The 23,317-nt window shown below is 54.1% G+C and overlaps 7 protein-coding genes across 7 annotated transcripts; 2 read left to right on the top strand and 5 right to left on the bottom strand.

Moving 5' to 3' along the window:
• Window positions 1-132: 132 nt before the first annotated feature.
• On the bottom strand, window positions 133-2,860 carry TRIREDRAFT_111341 (uncharacterized protein; the record flags this gene model as incomplete). Its single annotated transcript, XM_006968822.1, has 4 exons — window positions 133-2,015; window positions 2,217-2,525; window positions 2,577-2,613; window positions 2,651-2,860. The coding sequence occupies 4 exons, from the start codon at window positions 2,858-2,860 to the stop codon at window positions 133-135; spliced, it is 2,439 nt and encodes an 812-aa protein (XP_006968884.1).
• Window positions 2,861-4,510: 1,650 nt separating this feature from the next.
• On the bottom strand, window positions 4,511-8,679 carry TRIREDRAFT_68875 (uncharacterized protein; the record flags this gene model as incomplete). The annotated part of the gene is made up of 4 exons (XM_006968823.1): window positions 4,511-4,747; window positions 4,858-5,436; window positions 5,629-8,235; window positions 8,281-8,679. Coding segments are annotated over 4 exons (3,822 nt in total), but the record flags the coding sequence as incomplete, so codon positions are not given.
• A 1,608-nt stretch (window positions 8,680-10,287) lies between these two features.
• On the top strand, window positions 10,288-11,326 carry TRIREDRAFT_68729 (uncharacterized protein; the record flags this gene model as incomplete). The annotated part of the gene is made up of 3 exons (XM_006968778.1): window positions 10,288-10,441; window positions 10,507-10,742; window positions 10,811-11,326. 3 exons carry the CDS (start codon window positions 10,288-10,290, stop codon window positions 11,324-11,326), a joined length of 906 nt encoding a protein of 301 aa, XP_006968840.1.
• A 337-nt stretch (window positions 11,327-11,663) lies between these two features.
• TRIREDRAFT_68843 (uncharacterized protein) lies at window positions 11,664-12,468 on the bottom strand (the record flags this gene model as incomplete). Its single annotated transcript, XM_006968824.1, has 2 exons — window positions 11,664-12,118; window positions 12,237-12,468. The coding sequence occupies 2 exons, from the start codon at window positions 12,466-12,468 to the stop codon at window positions 11,664-11,666; spliced, it is 687 nt and encodes a 228-aa protein (XP_006968886.1).
• Window positions 12,469-13,260: 792 nt separating this feature from the next.
• Window positions 13,261-15,161, bottom strand: TRIREDRAFT_111345 (uncharacterized protein; the record flags this gene model as incomplete). The annotated part of the gene is made up of 4 exons (XM_006968825.1): window positions 13,261-13,292; window positions 13,925-13,965; window positions 14,030-14,674; window positions 14,803-15,161. 4 exons carry the CDS (start codon window positions 15,159-15,161, stop codon window positions 13,261-13,263), a joined length of 1,077 nt encoding a protein of 358 aa, XP_006968887.1.
• A 4,198-nt stretch (window positions 15,162-19,359) lies between these two features.
• Window positions 19,360-20,463, top strand: TRIREDRAFT_40346 (uncharacterized protein; the record flags this gene model as incomplete). The annotated part of the gene is made up of 4 exons (XM_006968763.1): window positions 19,360-19,500; window positions 19,556-19,590; window positions 19,664-19,713; window positions 19,784-20,463. Coding segments are annotated over 4 exons (906 nt in total), but the record flags the coding sequence as incomplete, so codon positions are not given.
• A 433-nt stretch (window positions 20,464-20,896) lies between these two features.
• Window positions 20,897-22,278, bottom strand: env1 (glycoside hydrolase family 15, cellulose signaling associated protein envoy). The gene is made up of 4 exons (XM_006968826.1): window positions 22,138-22,278; window positions 21,909-22,058; window positions 21,037-21,819; window positions 20,897-20,976 (listed from the first exon to the last, which is right to left on the bottom strand). The coding sequence occupies exons 1-3, from the start codon at window positions 22,219-22,221 to the stop codon at window positions 21,430-21,432; spliced, it is 624 nt and encodes a 207-aa protein (XP_006968888.1). The 5' UTR covers window positions 22,222-22,278; the 3' UTR covers window positions 20,897-20,976; window positions 21,037-21,429.
• Window positions 22,279-23,317: the final 1,039 nt, after the last annotated feature.

Here is a 23,317-nt window from a genome sequence, read left to right on the forward strand (position 1 = left end):
CAAAGTACATAACCACCAGGGCCAAAACCAACAACCATGTCCTCCTTACGTCCTACAAAACAAACAGTCGACTTTACAGACTCGCCACCCGTGTTCCGAGTCGGATCAAGAACCAGATCAACTCAACTCAACTCAGAAGAGGCCTGGCCTCACCAGCGCACTGCCGTTCTGCGCACACTCATACGGATCAACGCACACGCCCGTGCCGCAGCAACTCCCCGTCAAGCACACAAACGTCGGATGCCCAGCCTTGGAACAATCATCATCGACCTTGCACTCGCTCACAAAGTTCTCGCACTCGGTAATCTCAAAGGCCACCGACGCCCCCGAGGCCATGTTGCCGCAGACGCAGCCCGTGCCGCCGAGATGCGCGCTCAGGGGGTACGCGCACGTCCCCGCGGCCTCGTCCCTGCTGGCGTTGCTCCCGGGGCTGCAGCACGCGAGCTTGCCCGGGTCCTGGACGGTGACGTTGAAGGGCTTGGGGCTCTCGGGCGCCCAGTTGAGGCGGGCGATGGCGTCGATGTAGGTGACGCCCGCGCGGAGGCTCATCCTGAGGGGCATGTCGCCGGCGTGCAGGTCCTCGCAGATGTCGTCCTCGAAGTTGCGGTACTGGTTGTACACGTCAATGTACTCCTGGATGGCGCTGACCTTGTCCGGGCTCTGGGTGCGCAGCTTGGAGAAGGCCTGCTTGAGGATCTCCCACAGCTGCTCGTAGTAGATGACGACGAGGTTGGCCTCTGCCTTTTGCGCGTCGTCCAGCCCCTGGTTGTACAGCTCCGTGCGGAGAGACTCGGGGTTGATGAAGTCCTGCCCGTTGGCCTCGAGGGTCGTGATGACGGTAGACAGGTCCGGACAGGCGCCGCCAAAGGGGTCCGTGAAGAGAAATTCCTCAATATCGTTCTTCACGGCCCATTCGCACTTTGAGGTTCCTGAATCCGAGCCAGGGAATGTGCAGGCAAACAGCCAGCGGCCCGTCTCCTCGTCGACGTCGATGTCGTTGCAGTCTGTGTCCCCGATCTTGAGCTCTGGATACTTCCTCACCGTCTGCTTAACCGGGTTACCGCACTGATCCCGCAGATACAGGGTCTGGTTGAAGTCGACGTCGCTCATGCGTTTCATCATCTTCTGGTCGCCTGTGGAACAGACCTGGCCAGAAAGCGCAGCCAGCTGCTGGTACATGGAGTCGATGGTGATGGACACATCGTACTGGCAGTTCTTGGTCGAGAAGTGAATGCCATGAGCATCGATGATCATGGCATTGTAAAGGGAGTCCACAATGGCAATGTAGCTTCTGTTGGAAATGTCGATGTAGTGCGTTCCCTCGGCTGCATCGCGCAGGGTGAGATACAAGGGGTCAACGCCATCTGTCTGGAAGTCGATGGACTCAATGTACGGGAACGGAATCGTTGCGTTTTGCTCCCGGAGATTCGTGTTGTGAAGCAGCGCTCTTCGCGTCGAGCCTTCTGCCGGCTGCGGCATCTGGTAGCATGTCGGCTTGACAATGGCACCGGTGCGAGTGACCTGCGTAAAGTTGGCAGCGGGCAGGGGAGGGGGGCCGGTCTGGGTTGCGTTGACGATGCGGCTGATGGTGCTGCTGTTGAAGCCGCTGGGCGTGATGAAGGGGGCAGACGTGAGAGTCGTTGCTGTTGCCGTGGCGTTGCCGGAACCTGTTCCTGCCCCTGAGTTGCCGGAGCTGCCCGTGGCTGTCGAGGACAGAGAGCCCATGGTGCCGGTACCGGCGGCCCCTTGAGATGATGACCCTGCCGAACTGTTCCAGCCGGGGCCTGCGGATGCTCCGCCAGAGGTTATCGTTGGTGTTGCTCCTGTGTAGGTGATGCTGCCGGCTGAAGTGGCCGAGTTCTCCTGGCCACCATTTCCCGAGCCACCACTTCCTGAGGCGGTGGAAGAAGAGCCCTGGGCACCTTGTGTACCTGATGCCCCTGCTCCGCCGTTTCCTCCGTTTCCAGAGGAAGCACTGCCGGATGCTGAGACTGATGCCGAGCCCGAAGCTGACGCTGAGGCAGAAGCAGATCCAGAGCCCGAAGCTGATGCCGAAGCTGAGGCTGAGGCTGATCCAGATCCAGATGCTGAAGCCGACCCTGATGCAGATGCCGAGCCAGAGCCTGAAGCTGAAGCAGATGCCGAAGCAGATGCTGACCCAGACCCTGATGCTGAAGCAGATGCTGAAGCCGATGCTGATGCTGTCTTGGACGAACCAGCCGAGCTGCCACCATTACCAGAGCCATTCCCCCCAGCCCCGGACGAAGTCCGCGTCACCTTGCCCGTCATCGACCCAGTATCAGATCCAACGATCCCCGACGCCGTGCCCGAAGCACTCCCCGAGCCGCTGCTCATCATAGAACCAGAGGAAGTGGCTTGCAAGATACTCGAAGGCTCAACGGAAACACGGCCACTCGAGCCCGAATCACCCGTCTGCGAAGAACTGCCAGAGCTTCCATCCGTCAGAGTACTTCCATCACTGCCGCCGCCGCCGCCGCCTGTCGTTTGGCCGGTGGCTGTAGGGGCTGTTCCGTAGGCAGTACCCGTCGTTATGAGACATGCGCACTACCACACACGCATGGCACACTCATCATCAGCCAAGGCCCTCCCCCCCTTTACAATAACAAGCCTCAGTGTCAAGGAGACTTACGTATGAAGACAGCTTTTCAGAGGGATACGCCGTAAACTGCGTAGGCGTGACCGACACCTCGCACGGAGTCTTGACCATGCTCGAGCAAAAGTCGCCCCCATCCTTCGAGAGGGACGTGTAAAGACCGTCATACGAACAAGAAGCGGCGTTTTGAGCCGCAGGCAAGGCAGAGACGCCGTGGAGAATGGACAAGATGGCAAGAAGCAACATGGTGAACCAAGAGAGAGAGCGAGAATTATGAATAATTTGCGTGTCCGATGCTCGAGAACGACAGATGGAGGAAGAGTGTCCTGGTAAGAATGAATAGACTCTTTGCCAGTTGGTTGATATATATATATATAATATACGTAAGTATGAATAGATATTCATGACAGCTGAAGAAAGAATCATTCACCAAAGCTGACACTCTCCGCTGCAAATTCGCACAACTTTCGCTGTCCTCAGCTCCTCAAGAACCGAGACAACAAATTGCCGTGTATCCGTAACTCAGCAGCCCCTGACTAACTTCGACAACGAAAGAACCTCCGATTCGGCCCTGAAATCCTGGTTCTCCATGCCCTACCGTCCCTCGTCCCAGACAAGAGTGCCATCCGATGCCGAGTTCCTGGTGCATAGAGCGAGCCACCCTCAACCCAGAGCCTAGAACCGGCAAATCTGGTTGCATCTGTCTCGGCCGGACTCGAACGGTCCCCCTATCCCGCTCTCCAGCTCCTTCTTTCCACACTTTCGGTCATCTCGGTTGTACTTTTGCAGCTTGATCCTGTCGATTCAAGACCGCAAACGCAACCCAAACCACCACCTAAATTAAGAACCTTCACAATCTTTCTTCTGATCATACAAACATCACAAACCTCACTCCTCTTCCTCACTCCCACAACCCCTGTTATGCCACCCCCCTCCCTTTCCGTAACACAACATCCAAGCTCGTGCAACACCACCCAAGCAACACTCAACACCCAACACCCATCACCATCTCTCTTCTGTCTCATGCATGCGCCATCAATCGCGAGATCCTGCACTCTCTCACGTTTTGTCTCGGATCCTGTGTCTCTCTCTCTCTCTCTCTCTTCCTTTGTCTCTGACACTCTGGTTTTTGTCTCTTCCCAAAGGGGTCAAGAGGCTGGCTACTTGCTGCACGTGGCACAAACACGGCACGCAAAACGCACGAACCACCCATCAGGAATCAGACATGAGGAGGGAGGGAACAAGTGGTGATGCCAGCTTTTGACTCCCCTTCTTCCAAGACATTTCTCGCATGTCCCGATATGGGGTTGGTCAATGGAGAAGGGAGAGGAATGGGAGCCATGATTCTAGCTCCGGAAGACGTGAGGAGGCCGCCTTGGTGCGAGTGCTCGAGGCGAGCGCCTTCGCTTCCGCGAGACTTGAAGGTAAACAGGACCTGAACGGATGTTGCCACTCGTGGGCTCCCTCTCTCCGTGGACAAACTGTCTTCAGAGCCGATGGTGGCAGGAGGCGGCGAAGAGGGGAGAAGTGAGAGGAAGAGAGGTAGGAATTGGGTGAAAACGGACTGGGGGAAAATAGGGGTACGGTTTTCTACACTCAACTTACATACTTCGAGGCTCACCTGAATCTGCTTCATAAGAATCATTAAAATGCTATATGCTCTCTCTGTCCATCCGACTCGACCGTCTGTCTGCAAGAGCTCCCAAGGAAAGAACAGAAGCCACCGCCATATGCTCCTCAATGTCCGCCTACCCTTTGCCCTTTCCCATATATACGTCCATGGATACATCATTAACTGTCGTAAAGAAAAATCAGCCATCGCAGTCCAAAGAAGAAGAAAATAACGCAACAGTCGTCCCCTATCAACCGTGTGAAAACAACAACAACTTGGCAGTACTACCTAATCGCAAGTGTGGCCGTAGCGCCAGCTCCCAGTGTTCTCTGGTGCTGCTGCGTCATTTGAGGCCTCTCGATAAAGTCCTTGTTCTCTATCGTCACACTCTTTGTCATATGGTTGACCTTGTACACGCCGACGAGGCGGGCTGCAAGCTCAAACATGTTGTTTCGTAGCGAGATGACGATGAACTGTGCGTTCTTTGTACGCTCCTTGATGTAATTCGCCACGATCGAGACCTGGTAGTGTGTGTTAGCATGCCAGACGCCCCTATCGCTACGAACTTGCAGTAAAAGGGGGGAAAGGGGGGCTAAATCAGGAACGAAACGACTGCAGGGCCGATACTTACATTTCGAAAGTCCAAAGCGGCGTCAATCTCGTCCATGACATACAGCGGCGTAGGCTTGTAGTGATGCAGGGCAAACACCAATGCCAGACTACTCAGAGTCTTCTCACCACCCGACAAGTTGCCAATGTTCTTCCAACTCTTCTTCGGCGGCATCACGCTGAAGAGGATGCCTTCGCTGAACGGATCCAGGCTGTCAACGAGCTCGAGCTCTGCGTTGCCTCCCATGGTGATCATCTGGTACATCTCCTTGAGACGCAACGAGATTGCGCTGAACCCCTCCATGAAGCCTTCAAGTCGGAGACGACGCAAGTCATCGCACCTCTTCTTGGCAGCATCGCGCTGTTCGATAGCCGTTTGCAAATCAGACGCGCGAGACATGTGCTCTTCCACACGGCGGCGGTACTCGGCCAAAACGCCGAGGTCGACGCTGACATTTTGTGTCTTTTCTTCCAGAGCCGCGATTTCGCCCTTAAGCTTCTCCTTGTTCATATCAGCCAGCTCGTCTGGCGTATATCTTGGGAGCTCGCGGGGGTTGCGAGGACGGCGGGCGGGCGCCGGCGCCGGCGCGCTGGGGGCGTGCTCCGTGGCATCAGACTCGGCATCTGATGCGTCCGTCATCTCAGTGTCAGCATCCGTCATCTCAACGTCCGAGCCGTCATCATCTTGGCCTGAAGCTTTCGGCGTGCCTGGCGCTTCTGGCTCTTGCGTCTCCTGTGCCGCGGCAGTCCTAGGAGCCGAGTTGCCGATGAGATCGTCAATGTCTTGGAGCACAAGCTTGGACAGCTTATCCTCCCAGTATCGGAAGCGTTTCTGGTTGTCAGCAAGCACCTTTTGGTTCTCTTCGAGTTTGTTCCGCATCTCAATCTCCACGGCGCGGCTCGCGTTGAGCTCCGCAGTCTTCTCGTCTAGCTCACCCTTGAGCTTCTTCAGCTCCTTCTTCTTCAGCGCCAGGCCTTCCTCGGCTTCCTCCACGCGAGCCTTGAGCTCCTCTGCCCTCTCTCCTTGGTTGTTGAGGCCATCCTGGAGCTGCTGGAGATCGTGGACTGCAGCATCACGCTCCTTGGTAGCCTTTGCAAAGTCCCTCTCGAGCTTGATCTTTTGCTTCTCAGCCTTGGCTTTCTGGACTTCGGCTTTGGAGATTTCGTCGCTGTGGGACGTGATCTCCTGCTTGATGGAGTCGACCTTGGCTCGCTGAGCCCGGAGCTTCTCTCCACCAACCTCCATTATCTTGTTTTGCAGAGCCTTGATCTCCTCTTCGACACTAGACGTCTCTCCGCGGGTCTTCTTAAGCTCCGCATTAAGCTTGGCTATTTCCTTCTGCAGTGCCGCGATTCGCTGGGAGTCTTCGGCAGACGGCTGGTACTCTCGGCTGACCTCTTTGATGCGTCGCTCGACATCAGCCAGGTTTCGCGTAGAGCTCTCCATTTCCAGCCTGATCTTCTGCATCTTGGTGTCCAGCTGTGGGATCTTGTGGTTGAGTTCTTTCAGGTTGTTCTCGCATTCTCGCTGGTACTCCTGGAACTCTTGGAACTTGGCTTCCCAGGCATCGCGATCCTCTTCGAGTTTGGCCACCTGCTCCTTGGTGGTATCCGCCACAAGCTTGGAGGACATGAGGCCTCTCTTGACAGTCGAGCCACCTCCAGACATTGTACCGGACTTATCGATCAGTTCACCATCCAGCGTGACAACTCGCCACCTCCTGGCACCGTACGCAATGCGATTCGCTTGCGCAAGGTCATTGGCAACGAGCGTATCCTGCATAGCGTGATAAAACGCCGGCAGGAACTTGTCTGCTTTTGCGGTGACGAGATCAAACAGCCGCGGTGCATTTTCAGGTGTCTGAATCGGTGAGAGGTCTCGGTGTCGCAGTTTGTCCAGGCAGATGAAGTTGCCGCGGCCAAGGTTGTTCTTGCGCAGGTGCTCGATGCACTGCTGACCGGCCTCGACTGTCTCGGTGACAAAGTTGTCCAGCGAAGGACAGGCCGTGGAGACTGCCACATCGTATTTCCTGTCAATGGTACCAAGATTGCCCAGGCGACCGTGGAAGCCATCGATACGGCCCGATTCCTTCATCCGCATCAGAGCAGACAAGACATTGCCCCTTGTCTGGTTATTGGCCAGGCTTGAGCGGGCCTCGTCTGCCTTTTGTCGTGCGGTGGAGATCTTGGACCTGATCTTGGGCTCCTGCTCAGAGAGAATCTGGAGCTCCGACTTCATCTTTTCGGCCTCCTTTGTCAACTTTGCCTTTTCGGCCTGGCAAGCCTGGAGCTCATTCTGCTTGGCAACCTTGCCCTCTTCGATGGAGTTGATCTTGGCCTCGAGCTCCCGCAGGGCAACGGCACCTGCATTCGCTTTTTCTTGCAGGATGTTCATCTCGCTTTCAGCGACAGCAATGGCAGACTGCTTCTGGTTGATCTTCTCCATCCATGGTTCCAGAGATTTTTGTTTGGCCGCGATCTGATCGGAAAAGACTTGCGTCTTCCCTTTCAGACTTTCTCGGATGTGGGCAAGCTCGGCTTCCTCTTCCTTGACCATGTTCTCTAATGCCGTAATCTCGTGTGTTTTGGTTTCAATCTCATTCCCACACTGCTCAATTGTCTCTTCCGCCTCGGCTGCGGAGAACTCGGCGTTTCGAATAGTCTTCTCAAGCTTCTTCCTCTTGTCTTCCAGGAATTTTCTCTTCTCGTCGAACTTGACGCGCTCCTGCTCAAACTTTGCCAGTTCCTTTGACAAGGCTTTGGTTTGCCGATCTTGAATCTCAAACTCCCTGATGACTTCGTCGTATTTGCTTTCAAGCTCCTTGATGATTTGTTGACTGCCCTGGTGCTTTTCGAGTTCATTGTCAAGCTCGGCTTGCATCTGGTTGATCGCCTCTTCCGTGACGGCGATGTTATCAGTGCACTCGTGGATGTAGAGCTGATATAAAGCCGACTGCTTCATGGCGAGCTCGTTCTCATCGCGAATGAATGCAAGCGCCTTGTCCTTCTTCTCTTCCAAGCTGTTCTTTTCCTTCTCAACGTGCTGCACACGGGAACTCTTGTCCATGCAAACTTCGTTGAGCGTCTCGACTTCGGCGGCGGACTCCTCGATCGGAGTCTTGTACTTGGAGGTTCCGATAATGTCCTCGAGATACTCTAGCAGGCCATCTTCGTGCTCGTTTGCGGCTTTCGGTTTCATTTGCGCAATCGATTCGACTTCTCCCTGAAGGATGAGGAAACGTTTGTGGTCGAGGTCAACGCCACGGTCACGCAGCAGCGTGGTCACAGTCGTAAAGTTGGACTCCTTGTTGTTGATGTAGTACTTGCTCGAGTTGTTCCGGAAGGCCTTGCGGGAAATGATGAGCTGGGAATCCGGAATTACCGTGTGACCACCACCAGGCTAGAAGCTGTCAGCGAATAGTACGAATGGTTGCAAAGAGATGACAGTACTTGCCTGGTCCAGAACCTCCTGAAAGTGAACAGCAACCTCGCAGAACTCAAGGTTGGGATACTGCGCAGAGTTGTGGATCAAAGCCGAGATCTTGCCCTGTCGCATCTTGCTCGCTCGGAACCCAAAGACGAAGAGGAGGGAGTCGATGACGTTGGATTTGCCTGAGCCGTTGGGTCCAACAACTGATGAGAAGGACGCGTGGAAGGGTCCTACTTCCTGCCGCCCAGCGTAACTCTTGAAGTTGTTGAGCACTAGGTGCGTAATGACTATGCGAGGCTTTGGCGTGGTATCCTCCACAATGGGTACCGTGAGTGTCCGTGACTTGAGCACAATGTCCATTGGTTTCTCCAAAAGTGTATCCATCGGCTTGGTCGGCTTGAAGGGTGTTTGTGATGAGAAGAATTTGGTCCCGTTGATATTCGAGGTAGCGTCTCGCAGAGGGGAGCCCGGCGCCTGAGAGCGAGGTGGAGTCGACGGTCGTCGGGCCTGAGTGAACGGTGTCTCTGTCGATGTCGGCGGTAAGCGGGATGCTGCAGGCGTTGCCGGTACCTGCGGTGCCTCTTGAGGTGCTTCTTGCGGCGTTTCTTGAGGTGCATCTTGAGGTGCTTCTTGAGGTGCTTCTTGAGGTGCTTCTTGTGGTATTTCTTGCGGCGCTGGTGTGCTGCGGGAAGATCTTGGATTTGCTCTTGCTTGCGCCTTTGGAGCGGCTCGTTTCCTTGGCGTTACCGGCTCCTCTGACAATGGCGGATTCTCAAAGACGACGGATGCCGACCTTCTGCTCGCCCTCTTCTTAGGAGGAGACTGAATGTCGGATGATGCGTTGCTTGCCAGCGAGCTTCGCGATGTCATGCTCCTCCGCTTCGGCGGCGACGGCCGCGTCGGCAGGCTTGCCGTTGGTGTGCTGCTATCGACGCGGGAGCCATCGACTGACTCCAGCAGCTCGCTGGACTCGGCAGATGAAGCGACCGCCCGAGCCCTCTTAGGTCGGCCGCGGGTCCTTGTCGAAGTCGAAGTCGAAGTCGCGGTCACATCCGCCTGGGAGATTTCGTCGGCGCCGAGTATGTCGCTGGCATCTGCCGTCTCGGCCGGCGTCGGCGCTTTCTTTGGGCGTCCACGGGGTCGAGGGGCGGCGGCGGCGGGAGCTGAAGCCGACGTCGAAGCTGAGGCGGATGCGGATGCTGGAGCAGCCCGGCGCGTGGTCCTGGTCTGCTTCTTGACGGCTGGTTTCGATTCTTCGTACGACGACTCGCTCTTGATGTCGGGGCTCGTGGAGGAGGAATTGAGGGAGATTTCATCCTCGCCGTCGGATTCGACAATGCGCCGGACGCGACGCGATCGCCCTGCAGCTGAAGCCATGATTGATGCTTTGTGATGGTGGGCTGTCGCTCACAAGCCCAAGGGGGGAGAAAGAAAGAAAGAGAGGGAGAGAAAGAGAGAGAGATTGGCGCTGCAGGTGAGGCTCAGGTTACAGCCAGAGGGTATTTTCTAGCGGGAAATAGCAAGGGTAGGCGCTCTGCCAGACGCCGTCAGTGTCGTTCACGATGCTTGTGCTTGTCGAGGCTGCATCTGACCGTGAGTTCGATCTGTTGGACCCCGCGCTTCAAGGCGTTTGTTTGGAAATGTCCAAATGCGTGTCTGTGGTTTGTAAACAATGGCGGCCGGTACGTACCAGCCATCCTCCACCCCACCACGGTTTGGCTCAGGTCTTCACTTCCAGTGGCTTCAGCGCTATAATAAAAGCGATAGTAGAGGCTGTCGGTGGCTTGAGCTATGTTGGGAGCGGCTGCACGTGACGTCGCGACAAGCAATTGATTGGGTCACCCACCTTAGGCATGCACTATCAGAGAGGCGCTAGTCCAGTAACTTACAGCAGCAGAACTTCCAGCTATCAGAGCTTCGCTTCACAAGGTAGTAAGACGACACTGACAGAACAACCCGGTCTTTCATTTCTCCCTCTGTGTCCATCTTGAACCTCCAATTCCTCCACAACAGCGCGCAAAGATGCTCGAGTACACCGACTTTCAAAAAGTCTTTCCCCCCGGGGCCCAGATGCCCTACGACCGCAAACGCATCCACGAAATCGAGGCGCGTCGCAAAGAGCTGGGCGGGCAGCTCTTCATCGATCGTGTGTTGAAAGCGCTGGGCATCACCAAGAGTCAGTCTGGTCCCCTGGCCCTGGCCTTTTTCGGAATCGTAACTAATGGCGGTCGTCATATCCAGACAAGGTGTATCCTCCAAAGAACGACAATGGGGTTCGACAACTCCACCAGCAAATCTGCGAAAGCACCATGTCCATGCACCACAAGCTGTCGCTCCTCTACTACGTATTGCTCGACTATGACACGGTCGACGGCCAGGTCTCGATATCGGAGACCTTTGCGTCTACTTCCAGCATGCCGCAGAACTACGAGATATTCATGAAGGGCCTGTGGTACATGGACGGCCTCGAGTTTTCGGTTTGTGGCTACTGAATCCGCGGCAGAAGGGGAGCTTTGAATACCTTTAGGTACTAACAGGTTGCTAGACGGCTCTGGAATTCGTGGCCCATCCATCATTGATATCCGACTTTGCGGATGATATCATCATCGCTCTTGTCGAGCATGCTACGGACGGCGACTACGATCTTGCGCTCGCCTACTTCCACACGGTGCAGCCAGTCTTGAAGACGTCCAGGGCGCTGGAGCTCATCTTTGGCGCAATCGCTCAGACCAACGTGACCGAAGCACTGCTTTATTCCCGGACGTTCCCCGAGCACACTCGCGAGCAGCTGTTCCGTCAAATGGTGGCTGAAACGCTGGGCAACAAGTCGGATCAGGCGGACGAGTTGGCCTTTTTGCCCTTTGACTCCGTCGAGGAAGCCTGGTTTGAAGAATATCTGTCGACCGGCGACGGAAGGAACCTGAAAAAGGCAAAGGACACGCTGCTGGTTCGCAAGATTGCCAGCGACCGGTTTGGGGAGATTCGCACGCAGCGCACAAGCAGCCAATGGGGTCCTGTGCTCGAAGGCATCAAGCTGGGTATCGAGGGTCAACTCGAGTAGATTGAGAAGTGTCTGTTTGATCCGAGCCTCTTTGCATAGCGATGGCGTTTTCTGGTTTATATCTATTCATTTGCACTTCTTCTTTCTAATCGGATATGGAAGAGTTACGCGTTCCTACCTTGGTACTTTGCTGTGCCAGGCAATATCTGAATGCAGCTGCCCATGTACCTCTAGCAATAAAGTCCATAAGATCATGACCTTGATCTAACGAAACGCATCAGGTTTTTTTTCTTTTATCTATACCATGTTCTTTCGCCCTTGCTCATTCCCAAATATGACTGATTGCAGGCATAATCCATACCAAATGACCTTTTTCCACTCCACCCTTCCCCCGTCTTTACTGCGTCTTCTTGCCCGCAGACGCGGCCTTGACCTTGGCAAAGGCCCGTGCCGTCTCGCTGGCGCTCTGCCAGATGAGCAGCAGGGGAATGACGATCCAGAAGAAGTTGCAGAGGAAGTAGTAGGCCCAGAAGTAGAAGCGCTCGGGGCGGCAGTAGACAATGTCGAAGACGACCTCCTGGAAGGTGCAGATGGCGTAGTAGAGGATGTCGCCGTAGAGCTGGCCGAGGCTGATGATGAGCTGGAAGGGGTGGCGCAGCGGGTGGTCGGCGATGATGAAGTAGACGCAGGCAAAGGACATGGGCCCCCAGAGGACGGCGGTGACGGTCTCCATGCAGACGGTGAAGGCGTCCTGGCTCATGTAGCGCGAGTCCGAGAGGGCGTATTCCTTCCACAGCTGGCCGAAGATGTCCGTCTTGCTGGCCATGTCGAAGGCGTTGTAGGAAAAGTAGCCTGCCATTTTGGAATGTCAGCATCCACATGTGTTTTACCTGCACGATGAAGAGACAACGAGCGAACTGCGTGTAAGGTATGTCTCGTATCATCACATGAAATGCTCGCTCTCACTCACCCTCGAAAAACAGATGGATACAGCCGCAGAGGGCAAACCACAGCGCCACGGCCAGGTCACCGCCGCTCATCGAGGGCCGCGTCCGCTGGATGATGCCGTAGGTGACGAGGAAGATGACGGCGCATCCCGCCGCGAAGATGGACACCAGGACGGGCGCCGAGAGCGTGTTTGCGACGTAGGTCGGCAGCTCAATGGCAAAGGGCGAGAAGGGGTGAAGCGGCAGGTCTGCCATGGCTTGCTTGACGGAGTCGTTCATTTTGTGTGTGGGTGTGGTGGGTGTGTGTGTGCTGCAGGGAATTGAAGCCGAGCTATACAGAAAAGTTGCAGAAAGAAGAAGAAAGGAAGAAAGAGAAAGAAGAAAGAAAGAAGAGTGAGAGAGTGAAAGTAAGAGTGAGGGGTTGAGATTGTGTCTAGGTATTATATCACCCGCCAAGATGTTTGCTTCCTGTCCAGTTTGTGTACCTTAACAAGAAGATTTTCCCCATGCTTCTGTGTGTGTGTGCTTCCCATCAACGTTTGAACCACCTGGCCGGCATGGATTGGCTGCTGTTGGTGCCAGTGCGACGGGGTCCAGCAGTCGAGTCGGGTACGAATACGGGCCACTACGTAAGGTACCTCTTAGTAGGCGTGTGTGTCCAAGCAGCCGTGGAAAGGGGGCGGTGACGGAAAATGGGGGCCTTTTTTGCTTGTCGATTTAATTTTGATTTGGGCTTGCACTTGGACTGACTCGGTTTTGTTGCGATGGACTGCCTATTACCTGAGGGAGACTTGGGTTGTTTCTGATATTGGGCACTGAGGCGATACACCAATATATCACTACGTACCTACTTTTACTTTCGACAATTGGGATATAAATTTCCTTGACAATACTACTAGGTAGTACCCGAGTCTGTCACTGAGATAATGGTGCTAATACGACAAGTCGGAGAAATTGTTGAGATACCATCTCAAGTCGAGATGCGCGTAATTCGCACCTTTATTTTGTGGGGTAAAAAAGTAATCAGGGGAAAGCGAAATCTAGGTACTAGATCTTGTTGGCCTCGCGTTCGTTTAGATCTAAGGTAAGAGTAAGTCCAGGTTAGTAGTCTGACGGCATGTGAAAATGATGGCTCCAACTACACCACGAGAGAATATAGCTCCTATATGCCATGTCAAGTTTTGTATCAAGAGGATAGATTGACTTGAAGACTTTTGTGTCCTCGAGTCAAGAGATAGTCTAGAAGTCTCTTTTCTACGCAAACGCGTCTGCGCCAGTCTCGACGCATCACCAGTGGGGGAGGAAACGGTACCCTGCTGATGGAAACTTGGCAGACGCAGTCCTACAGTACTTGATACGCAGCAAGAAATGATGCACGCGTAGCCCCCCAGTTGGAACTGGAATTTCTCACGTCTCTCTTTGCTAGGAAACGATTGATTTGTGGCATCCATCCAGAGGGCCTACCTAGGTAGGTAAGAAAACCAACTCCAGCCCATTCGAGCTTCCACCCCCGTCTCCCATACAATATCCAAGGTATCAACGGAGTCCGCGGAGTCTGCCTCTCTTCGTCAAATAAATGCAAAGTGGTATTTGTAGTAAGCAGATCATATCCAAGTCTTCCAAGCTTCAGTCCCCTGTTTCGCTCACATCTCCAATATCAACGGAGCCCGCGGAGTCCCGGGACGCAAACACTATCCGCAAGACCACATACATGTCGCAATGTCACACACCCCGTCCCCCAATCCATTCTTTCTCAACAATAATTTCATTATGCCATTAATCCAGCCTCTCTTCCTCTCTCGTTCATCATACATACCTCGCCGCACCGTGTCCCCCCTGATCCCCTCCGTGACCATCCCCGGGTAGCTCCGCAGGCGCGTGATAGTCTCCCATCTCATACACCTGCGCAGGCGACTTGACAACCTTGGGACCTTCCGCAGCCTCCGAAATCTCGGTATCGGGAAGCTCGCTGCCCAGCGGCAACTGCACCCTCCTCGACCGTCGGTAATAGTATAGAAAACCCGAAAAGGCCAGCAGAAACGCAATCCCAAGGCCTATACCAACACCCAGCCCGACCCTGGCCCCGCTGGAGAGCCCCCCTGAGGATTTCGACGTGCTGCCGTCGTTGTTGTCCGCTGCAGAAGTCGTCGATTGCTCACCCGATGATGTCGACGATGGTGTTGATGAAGGCCTTGTTGTGGAAGCTGTTGTCGAGGCAGGCAAGTCGCTTGCCTGGAAGTTGAGCTGGAACATGGGCGCGAACAACATCATTGTCCGCGTCGACGTCGACACCTGCACCTCGCCGCTCGCAGTGTCCGTCTGCGTGATGGTGACGACTGTGGGAAACGTCTCAGTGGCCGAGTCGGTGAGGTCGGTGCCGTCGCAAAAGGCAGTCGGGATGGCCGTTGACGTTGCCGTTGCGATGCATGTGTTTCCGTTGTTGTTGGCGCATGAGAACCCCCTATTATCCAGCCATTGTGTTAGTCAACCCCTCTGACGAACATACTGTTCCCATCATCTTCCTTTTTTTTTTCTTTCTTGCTTGTCCCCCTTTTTGTCATCCGTCGGGCCTGGCTTCTTTCTACTCACGTCGGGCAACATCCCACAGCCGTCTCGGACGACACCAGCGTAAACTGCGTATCCCACTCCGGCCTCTGCCCATAGACCGCCGTGCAAGCCGTCGTGTAGCCCGCGGGACACGCCAGGCCAGGCGAGTAGAAGCCCCAGCCGACAAACGGCCAGGTCGGCGACGCAACGCCCTTCTTGACCGGCGGCCAGCACGCCGTGTTGTCCTGCACCCGGCCGCCGCTGACGGCGTTGCAGGACTGGCCTCGGAAGCCCTGGTCGCACGTCGAGCACGGCGGCATGAAGACGGAGCACGACTCGGGCATGGTCCATGTCGTCGTCAGAGGGCCCAGCAGCGTGCCGGGCTGGTTTGTGAAGGCCATGGCGGGCAACGAAACGCCCCCTTGCTCCTCAAGAGGAGGGATCCTGGTGATATGGATAGGAGAAAGAGAGAGAGAGAGAGAGAGAGAAGCACGTAATAGCGAGCGGCAACGAAAGTGATTTGGCAGGAAGAGCCACCGATTTACCAAGCAAGTGGTCAAGAGAAACACCACATCACACACGCTTCTGTCGCAGATTAAGTGGGAAGACAGGCGACAATGGAACGGAAGCACCAGCACAAATACTATCAACGCGGGCCATGAACGAAACAACAAGCCCTTCGCGGCTCTTGTCCCACGTGCGAGTAGCCCATTCAGATGGCCTAACGCCACGAACTCCATCTCGTTACTACATGTAATACTGTTACTACTACATCCCATTGCAGCCTCAAGCAAGCCTGAGAGCCTGGGCTCGACGGGGACAGGGTCGACTTCTCATAGGGCGGAACTGCAACCGTGACCCCTGAACTTGCAGAAGAGGGTGACATCCACACCCACGAAAAAAGGTTGCCAGGAACGGCATCCTTCTGCTCAGGTGCCTGCCATTCAGCTCTCCTTGCGTGGCTGCCCAGCCATTCAGCCTCCGTTATCCCGACCTGGATGGCCCAATGATTGTCGAGCTGCGCTGACACAGCCTTTTTGGCTGGTCTGGTCCTGCAACAAGTTGTCGTCGTACAAAAGAACAGCCCAGGCAGCGGCGTAATAAATAGCCAAAGAGCGAAGAAGCGAGGCGACACGACACTGGTCAGCGGATCCCACCAAAAGAGAACTGTGTGTGCTGGAGAGGCGGAGGAGAGAGAGAGTGAGAAAAGGATCGCTTGAGGTTCCCGCAGTCTGATGGCGGCAGACCATACAGAAGACGCTGAGCTGATGCCGCGCCCCCGAGATGCGGCGCTTATAAGAGCTGCTGTCGTATCCACCACCAATCCCGATATGTGTGTCCCACTAGGCTGAACGAAGAGCAGGGGGGTTCATCTTGAGTTGCCGAAGCGAAGTGTGATGGATCAGAGAGGAACAAGGTCTTGGTATATAAGTAGCCATGTGTTTCAACGTGATAGTGTAAACCAGTCCCAGATACTCTTCACACGGGATACATCTGTGTAAGTTTGCCTTGTGTATCTAACGACCACCAACATCTGATCAAAGTCCCCGAACTCAGCATCCCTTCAACAGATACAACACATTCTGCCCAAACCTCGCCCAGCCAACCGTGTCATCGGCGCTAAACAACAACCGTTTAGCGTCCTCCTCTGGCATAGTCCTTGATCCTACCGCAAAACAGTCCGGTAACCAAGTTGACAAGGAAGAGGATGCATCTGCACCTGTCCTCGCTCAGCCCCCAACCAAGTCCGCATTCAGGCATGTCCTAGACTTTTACGCGCTTGTACGGTACGGTACTCGCTAGGCTCGGCGAACTGATTTGTTGGACTAGTATCACCACTTGAGCGGTTCGATGCCAGTTGTCTTTGGCGCTTTTACGCGCTTAGCAGATGCCGAGCCGAGAGAGTCCGGTTCGCGATGCGCCCCTGCACGTCGAACAGCTTGTGTTCATGTCGACTCCAAAGGACTCATATGCGGCCACAACACATCCTAGGCTTTTCAGCTTGGATCAATGGCACAGAAGACGAGATGGACGCTTCTATCGGGCTGTCACACATCTCGTACCGCCCCCCCTCTATCGAACACGCCTAGAATGCTCGTTGGTGCATGGTGTAAGCGCCAGCCGAGTACTACGACCCAAATCCTACGTACAGGTGCACGAAACTCTGATGTGTGCTCCGTTGGGTTTGTGTCTGCCAGCGCATGAGCGACTGTATCCGTAGTGCCGCGGTCTCAGCCTTGCCATCTCTGACAAGGACACTCTTCAGATGGTGAAAGTGCTTGCCGCTACTAGATCGGTTATGCGCGTGACTTGCGACGAGGCTGGAGACCGAAATCTCTTTTGCCATCCCCAGCCTCGGATTTCATCATGCCTTGTCCAGCCAGTATTTACATGAGGAAAGGAAAAGGTGGAAGATTGGGCCGGTTTGTCTTGATATCGCGGGCCACTTATGGGATCTTGAATGGATGGGTTTCATATTCATCTACATGCTAGAACATTCACAAGAGGCAAAGGCAAGGTGGTTTGCGTGTCAATGATTGTATGTTTCCGAGTGTTGCTATGGTCGTTGGTAGCACTGGAGACGCATATCCCGTCCGCAATGCAGTGCGCCAACATTACGACCTCACGATCCAGGACTGGCTGTGCAATAGCCCCCTGACGTGCAATGGGATCAACGTCAGTGCACAATTGATGGGCTGAGAATATGACCGGTTCCAGCTGCCACTTGACAGGTTGATTGAACCGGCACCACTTGGTACAAGGTTCACACATCAGATGATGTTGAGAGCTTGGATGTCTGATCAATCATTTGTTAGCACAATGCCACACAATGCAATTGCAACAAAACGTTGAAGGAAACGTGAAGTATCAGGGTAAAAATGCCTTGTCACAGGCGTTATCATCAGAGCATATGGCTAAGTTGACCGTCGTGATATTTGTACATCATGTGAATGGAAAGGAAGGCAAACAAGTGGAGAGATGCTCACCATAAACCATCGCATGCCGCAAGCACCATGCAAGGAACTGTCAATCTTTGGGCCAAGTTAGCCAAGTAGCTCAGCTTTCAAGTCCAAGCGTGATGTGAATGATTGCTGATCAGTTCCGAACATTTTGTCTTCGTCGCGTGAAGCTCAGACATATGCTTGTCATTGTTTATTCGAGCTCATCACGAAAAAGCTGGGAGGTGCAACGGAAGTGGTATGGGCAAACTAACAATATCACTTTCAAGAACTGTCAGCCAAGGTCGATACACACGCTGCAGCAAAAACAATGAATGAAGTTGGAGCATGGATCAGGGAATGCATGAATGGTAGGTAAGGTTGTTGTCCTCATCGGAAACCCGAATAGGACTCGTCATCTAAGATCATCACATGACGCTGGGGACTGAGACAGAGAACAAAATAAGCTTACCTTGATGTAGATTTAGATGCGCAGTGTTGCATCTTTCACTGCATGCAGTACACACATCACTAGACACTGAGACCGAGAGTCAGCCCTGATATCCAGCCTCTGGTGATCCAGCGCGAGATATCGACGTGATAGAATCAGTGGGCGAGGTTTTCTAGGCCTGCCGCAAAATGGCGTGTCTTGCTCATTATGAATTCGGAGCCCAGTGCCGTTTCATCATCTAACATCGGATGGTATTGAGGAGAAGGAGCATCAAAGCGGCATACCTTGTCAGGTGAATCTGCTTGTCCCATGTTAGCCAATGCCACTAGGATTGCATTCAGAAAGAAACAGTAGTCAAAGTGCAGGTCAGTCATAGCCTAAGAATATCATCAAAGGATAACTCAGCCGGTAATTTCCAGCGTATATTGATTGAAATTGATCATCATGTTGCGAAAGGTGGGAGAGGGGAGAAAAGAAAAGGGTAGCCTACCAAAAGAAGTGTCTGTCGACAGCGCGACGTCGCCGGCAAAATGTTCAAGCTCGATACCACTTGGCATTTATCTTTCTCTATATCCAGACAATTAGCAAAAGCGCTCAACTCGTTGCAGTCAAGAGAAACAATTGCAGCTGTCCGATATGGTTTCAGACTGACGTGCTAAACGGTGTTTTCACTCCTTGTGGTCAAAGACTCTAGTTTGCGGATTTAGGGTTTCATCAGGTAGGTGGACAGAGGGCAAAAAAAGCAGCAGAGAAGAGAAAAATCAGCGCCAACAACTTACACTTTGAGCTCTTTGCCTGGGCAGCTTCTGCAGAGAAATGCAGAAGCGCATTGGTGAAAGGAAGAAAAAGAGAAGCAAAAAGCTCCGGCAAAAGCGTTTTCATAGCTTTTTTTTTTTTTCTGCTGGTGGGGTTGTGGGTCGACACGAGCATTTGCTAGCGTAAGCAGTGCACGTGACTGCGCGCTGCCTCGCGTCCTCTGAGGAGCTCAGGCGCGGCTGAAGCGTGAATGAGTGTTGCTGGAGGAGCTGAGTTGTAAATCGTTTAAAAGTCTAGAGTATCTGCGCTCGAAGTTGAAATCTCAAGTATACTACCTAGTACTACCTAAACAAGTATCTATCTAGGTACTGTCGAAGATGCCTGAGATAGCAGAAGGAACGCAACTTCATGTCCATCCCTGTCGCCTAATGAACTCTCCATTAACATGACCCAGTTGCTCGTATCGTCCACTATCTCCGCCAGCGGCTGGTTGGAAAGACCATTGCCAGCGCCGCAGCCATCGATGACAACAGTGTCTTTGGCAAGGTTGGCACCAGCGGCAAAGAGGTCGAAGCGGCTTTGAAAGGCAGAAAGGTGTGGACGAGACTGTCTCAAACTTGAGTGATTCAGCCTGTTCTGACCCTACCAGGTCATCTCTTCCGGCTCACAAGGCAAATACTTTTGGTATGTTCAAACCCGAGTCCTTGACGAATATTCTTGAGCGCCTCACGCAGCACAGTTCACTGACCTTTCAAAGGATAACATTTGACAAACCGCCACATCTGGTAATGCACTTTGGCATGACGGGTAAGTCCACACTCAGACAACATGAACCTGGAAGCCTCTAGGCCAACCATCCTCACCCCTCAACGTCCAGGCTGGGTCCACATCAACGGCGAACGAACCGCCTACACAAACTACTACAAGAAAATGAAAGAAAGCGACATCGCCCAGTGGCCCCCCAAGTTCTGGAAGTTCCACCTCACCACCGACGCCAAAGACGGCGACCCCGTCCAAGTCGCCTTCACCGACGCCCGCCGCTTCGGCCGCGTCCGCCTCGTCGACTGTCCCGGCGACGCCATCCGCCAGCACTCCCCCCTCGTGGAGAACGGCCCCGACCCCGTCGTCGACAAGGACATCTTCACGGAAACCTACCTGCGGGACAAGATGAAGAACCGCCACGTCCCCGTCAAGGCGTTCCTGCTCGACCAGGCCATGATCAGCGGCATCGGCAACTGGGTCGCCGACGAGACGCTCTACCAGGCCAAGCTCCATCCCGAGCAGTACTCGGATACATTCTCCGCTGCGGAAATCAAGCGGCTGCACGAGGCCATTCGGTACGTCTGCCAGCTGGCCGTCGACAAGCTGGGCGACTCGGACCAGTTCCCGGATCACTGGCTCTTCAAGCACCGCTGGGGAAAGGGCGACAAGGGCGCGGCGACGAAGCTGCCAAACGGAGAGAAGATTGCATTCATTACGGTGGGCGGGAGAACGAGCTGTTATGCGCCGGGCGTGCAGAAGAAGACTGGCGCGGTTGTTTCTGGCGCAAAGGAGGAGCCCCTTGTTGAAAAGGGCGGATCAGGGAAGAAGAGCAAGGCCGTGAAGAACGAGTTGAAGCAAGAGGACAATGAGGGAGAGGAAGAAGAGGTGGTTGAGGAGAAGAAGCCCAAGAGAGCGCGAAAGGTGGCAATCAGGGAAGAGGCTGATGAGCCGGATGACGTGAGTCCGCCTGCTAAAAAGAGACGGGGCAAAGGAGCGACGGAGAAACCAAAAGCTGCTCTTGTGAAAGAGGAGGTGGTGGAAGAAGGACGGCGTCGATCTACTCGGCTGAGGAAGTGATGGCACGTACTGTTGGCACAAGCGTCTGATGATGAAGGTTCCCCTGTACAGAGCAAGCTTTTTTTCGTATATTGTGTTTCGCAGAGCGTGGCATATGTATGGCTCATCTACTTGGCAAACTGATTGCAAATATTGGTCTTTCCACACAACTATCGTGTACGCATCTATTGGATATCTCCCAAAACCCTTTTCGTGTACCACCCGTAGAATTGTTTGAAAGAACTCCAATGTAAAACCGCGCAGCTAGGCTAAATCGCTGGAAGGGGAAACAAAAACCATGCTAGAATATCATGCAAATCATAATCGTGTGCGCCGCCCTCTTCTCCTGGCTGCTGCAAGAAAATCAAAGTCTGTGGTATCGAGCTCCAGGGTTGACCGTCAGTTGTCGGGATGCCGGTGCCGACACGGCATCTCGATGGGGAAAACGAACTACAGACCTCATGTGTGACTGTATGTACGATCCTTGATGAAATCTCGAGTGCACCGAATACAAATGTTATGTCCAGGGTAGAGTGGCAGAGTGCTGGCTGTCGAAAAAAAAAAAAAAAAAAAAAAAAAAAAGCAAACAGCGTCGAGCTGGCGTGGTATTTCTCTGACAGTGGTTGCCAGGGAAGCGGATGCAGATGTTAAAATGCAGAATGAGAAGAAGGGTTCCCTCGGAGGCCTTCGAGGTACGCCTAGCATCTATAGCTCAGCCTGGAGGCCCACGGCGAAGTGATGTCCGGAAGGATCAGCCCACAGGGGAAGTATGGTAACAACGTTGGTAAACGGGGTGCCGTTTTTCTTATAGTTGACAATGCGGACCTGTACTTCCTGGTGGGCACGGATGGCACGCCGCATCTCTTGGACAGCGTCACTAACCCTGCCTGGCGGCGGCATATGAGGAGAGTTTTGCAAAAATCGACAGTTTCGACCCATGATCTCGGGGGCAGAGTAGCCAGTCAGTTGGTAGAAGCCAGGGGAGGCGTAGACGATGGGGGCATCCGGTAAGCTGATATCGCACAAGGTGAGGGAGACGGAGCAGTCGAGAGGGCCAAGGTCAATGGTCGGATTCGGTCGAGAAGCAATTCGTAACTAGGCATAGAACTGTTAGCGTTGCAATGTCTAGCATGGCTTAAGATCGAGCAACGGTTAAGCAAGAGCGAGAGAGATGTTATGCTTACCAGTATACCCATCACATCGATGCCGCTAGCTGAATATATGCCAGGATATATGATGGGGTCGGGAAGCTGTATCCAAGCCGGGGTATTGTTGTTGTTGTTGCTGTTGCTTCCCGCATGGCCATTGGTAGAAGGTTCTTGTGGAAACCCGTACTGATGGCATGATGAGTTAATCTCGGGTTCCGTCTGCATTCAAAACCAAGGCAACGCGGCTGAGGACCGGGTGACTTACGTTTAGAGCTTGGGCTTCCCAGGGATTCAGCTGCAGTGGCAGGTCTGAAGAACCCGAAGATACCATGATTGGTGCTTCGAGCATTGGGGGGGTTAATGTCAACGCCGGCTGGGTGGCAATCTCTTGGGGCCAAGCGGCAAGGGTTGGGCCACTCTATGTAAAGAAGAGGTCACAGCCAGGACGTTGAGAAAAGCTCAAAGGATAGAGAGGACGAGGCAGGTAGAGAGAGTACAGAGTAAAGGGACAAGAGGTACTAAATAGCAGCCATGGTCAAGGTGATCAAGCCCGTATCCAGATCCAGGGATAGAAACTGGAGATATGCGGAAGCAAACAAAGTGGATATTGCAGACCCAGAGTTCAATTTTGGGGGGGAGGGTGAGAGCAGCAGAGCACAAGACATGGAAAGGCGGTTACTCGGGACGAATCTGAGCGGCTGCGTGCAAAAGGATACCTAGGTAAGCAAGCATAAGCAGAGGCAAAGAACTTGACTGTCCCAGATAGCAGCTCCCTGCTGTTTGCTCCTGCTCCTTGCTGGCGCCGGATAGGATCTCAACGGGGCCTTTTCTCTGGGCCTTTCGGACACGACACATGGACACGAGGGGGGGGCGTTTGATTCTGACGCAAGCCATGGCGCGATTTGAGTTGGCAGAAAAGGGCTCTAGCAGGTGCAGATTCCAGGCAGGGGCAGCAGAGCGGAGGCCGGGCAAGAGGGCTGGAAAGGCTGGCAGAAGGCTGGACATCATCGATACAGGGCAGCGATCTCAGATCGAAGCCGCGGGAGGCTCTGGCCGTCATCGAGGGCGAACATGGTGTTAGTCGCGTGTTAGCGCACTATCGCGGGCGGCGACAGACACACGCCAGATCGTGTTAGCGGCAAAGTCCAGCCCCAGGGGTCGACGCGGACCCTGCTGATTGGCCCGATGGCGGCAGATTGGGACCGGACGACGATCGGCTGGATTGCTGGAGCTGATGAAAGGCGATCCGAGAATCCCAGTCTCTTCTGATGCCGGTCGGTCAATGCCCACATGCAGCCCGGCAGGTACATACATCCAGGACTGTACATTAGCTGGGTCCATGTCCATGTCCATGTCTTTGACTGCTTCGGGCAGCTGGTGTCCCGACGGCCATGACGCCTCAGTCAGTGTGTTGGAAACCCGCAGCACGGGAGAGAAGGGGACCT

This window comes from Trichoderma reesei (genome assembly GCF_000167675.1).
Source record: "Trichoderma reesei QM6a unplaced genomic scaffold TRIREscaffold_26, whole genome shotgun sequence".
In the NCBI taxonomy this organism is placed as follows: Eukaryota; Fungi; Ascomycota; class Sordariomycetes; order Hypocreales; family Hypocreaceae; genus Trichoderma; species Trichoderma reesei.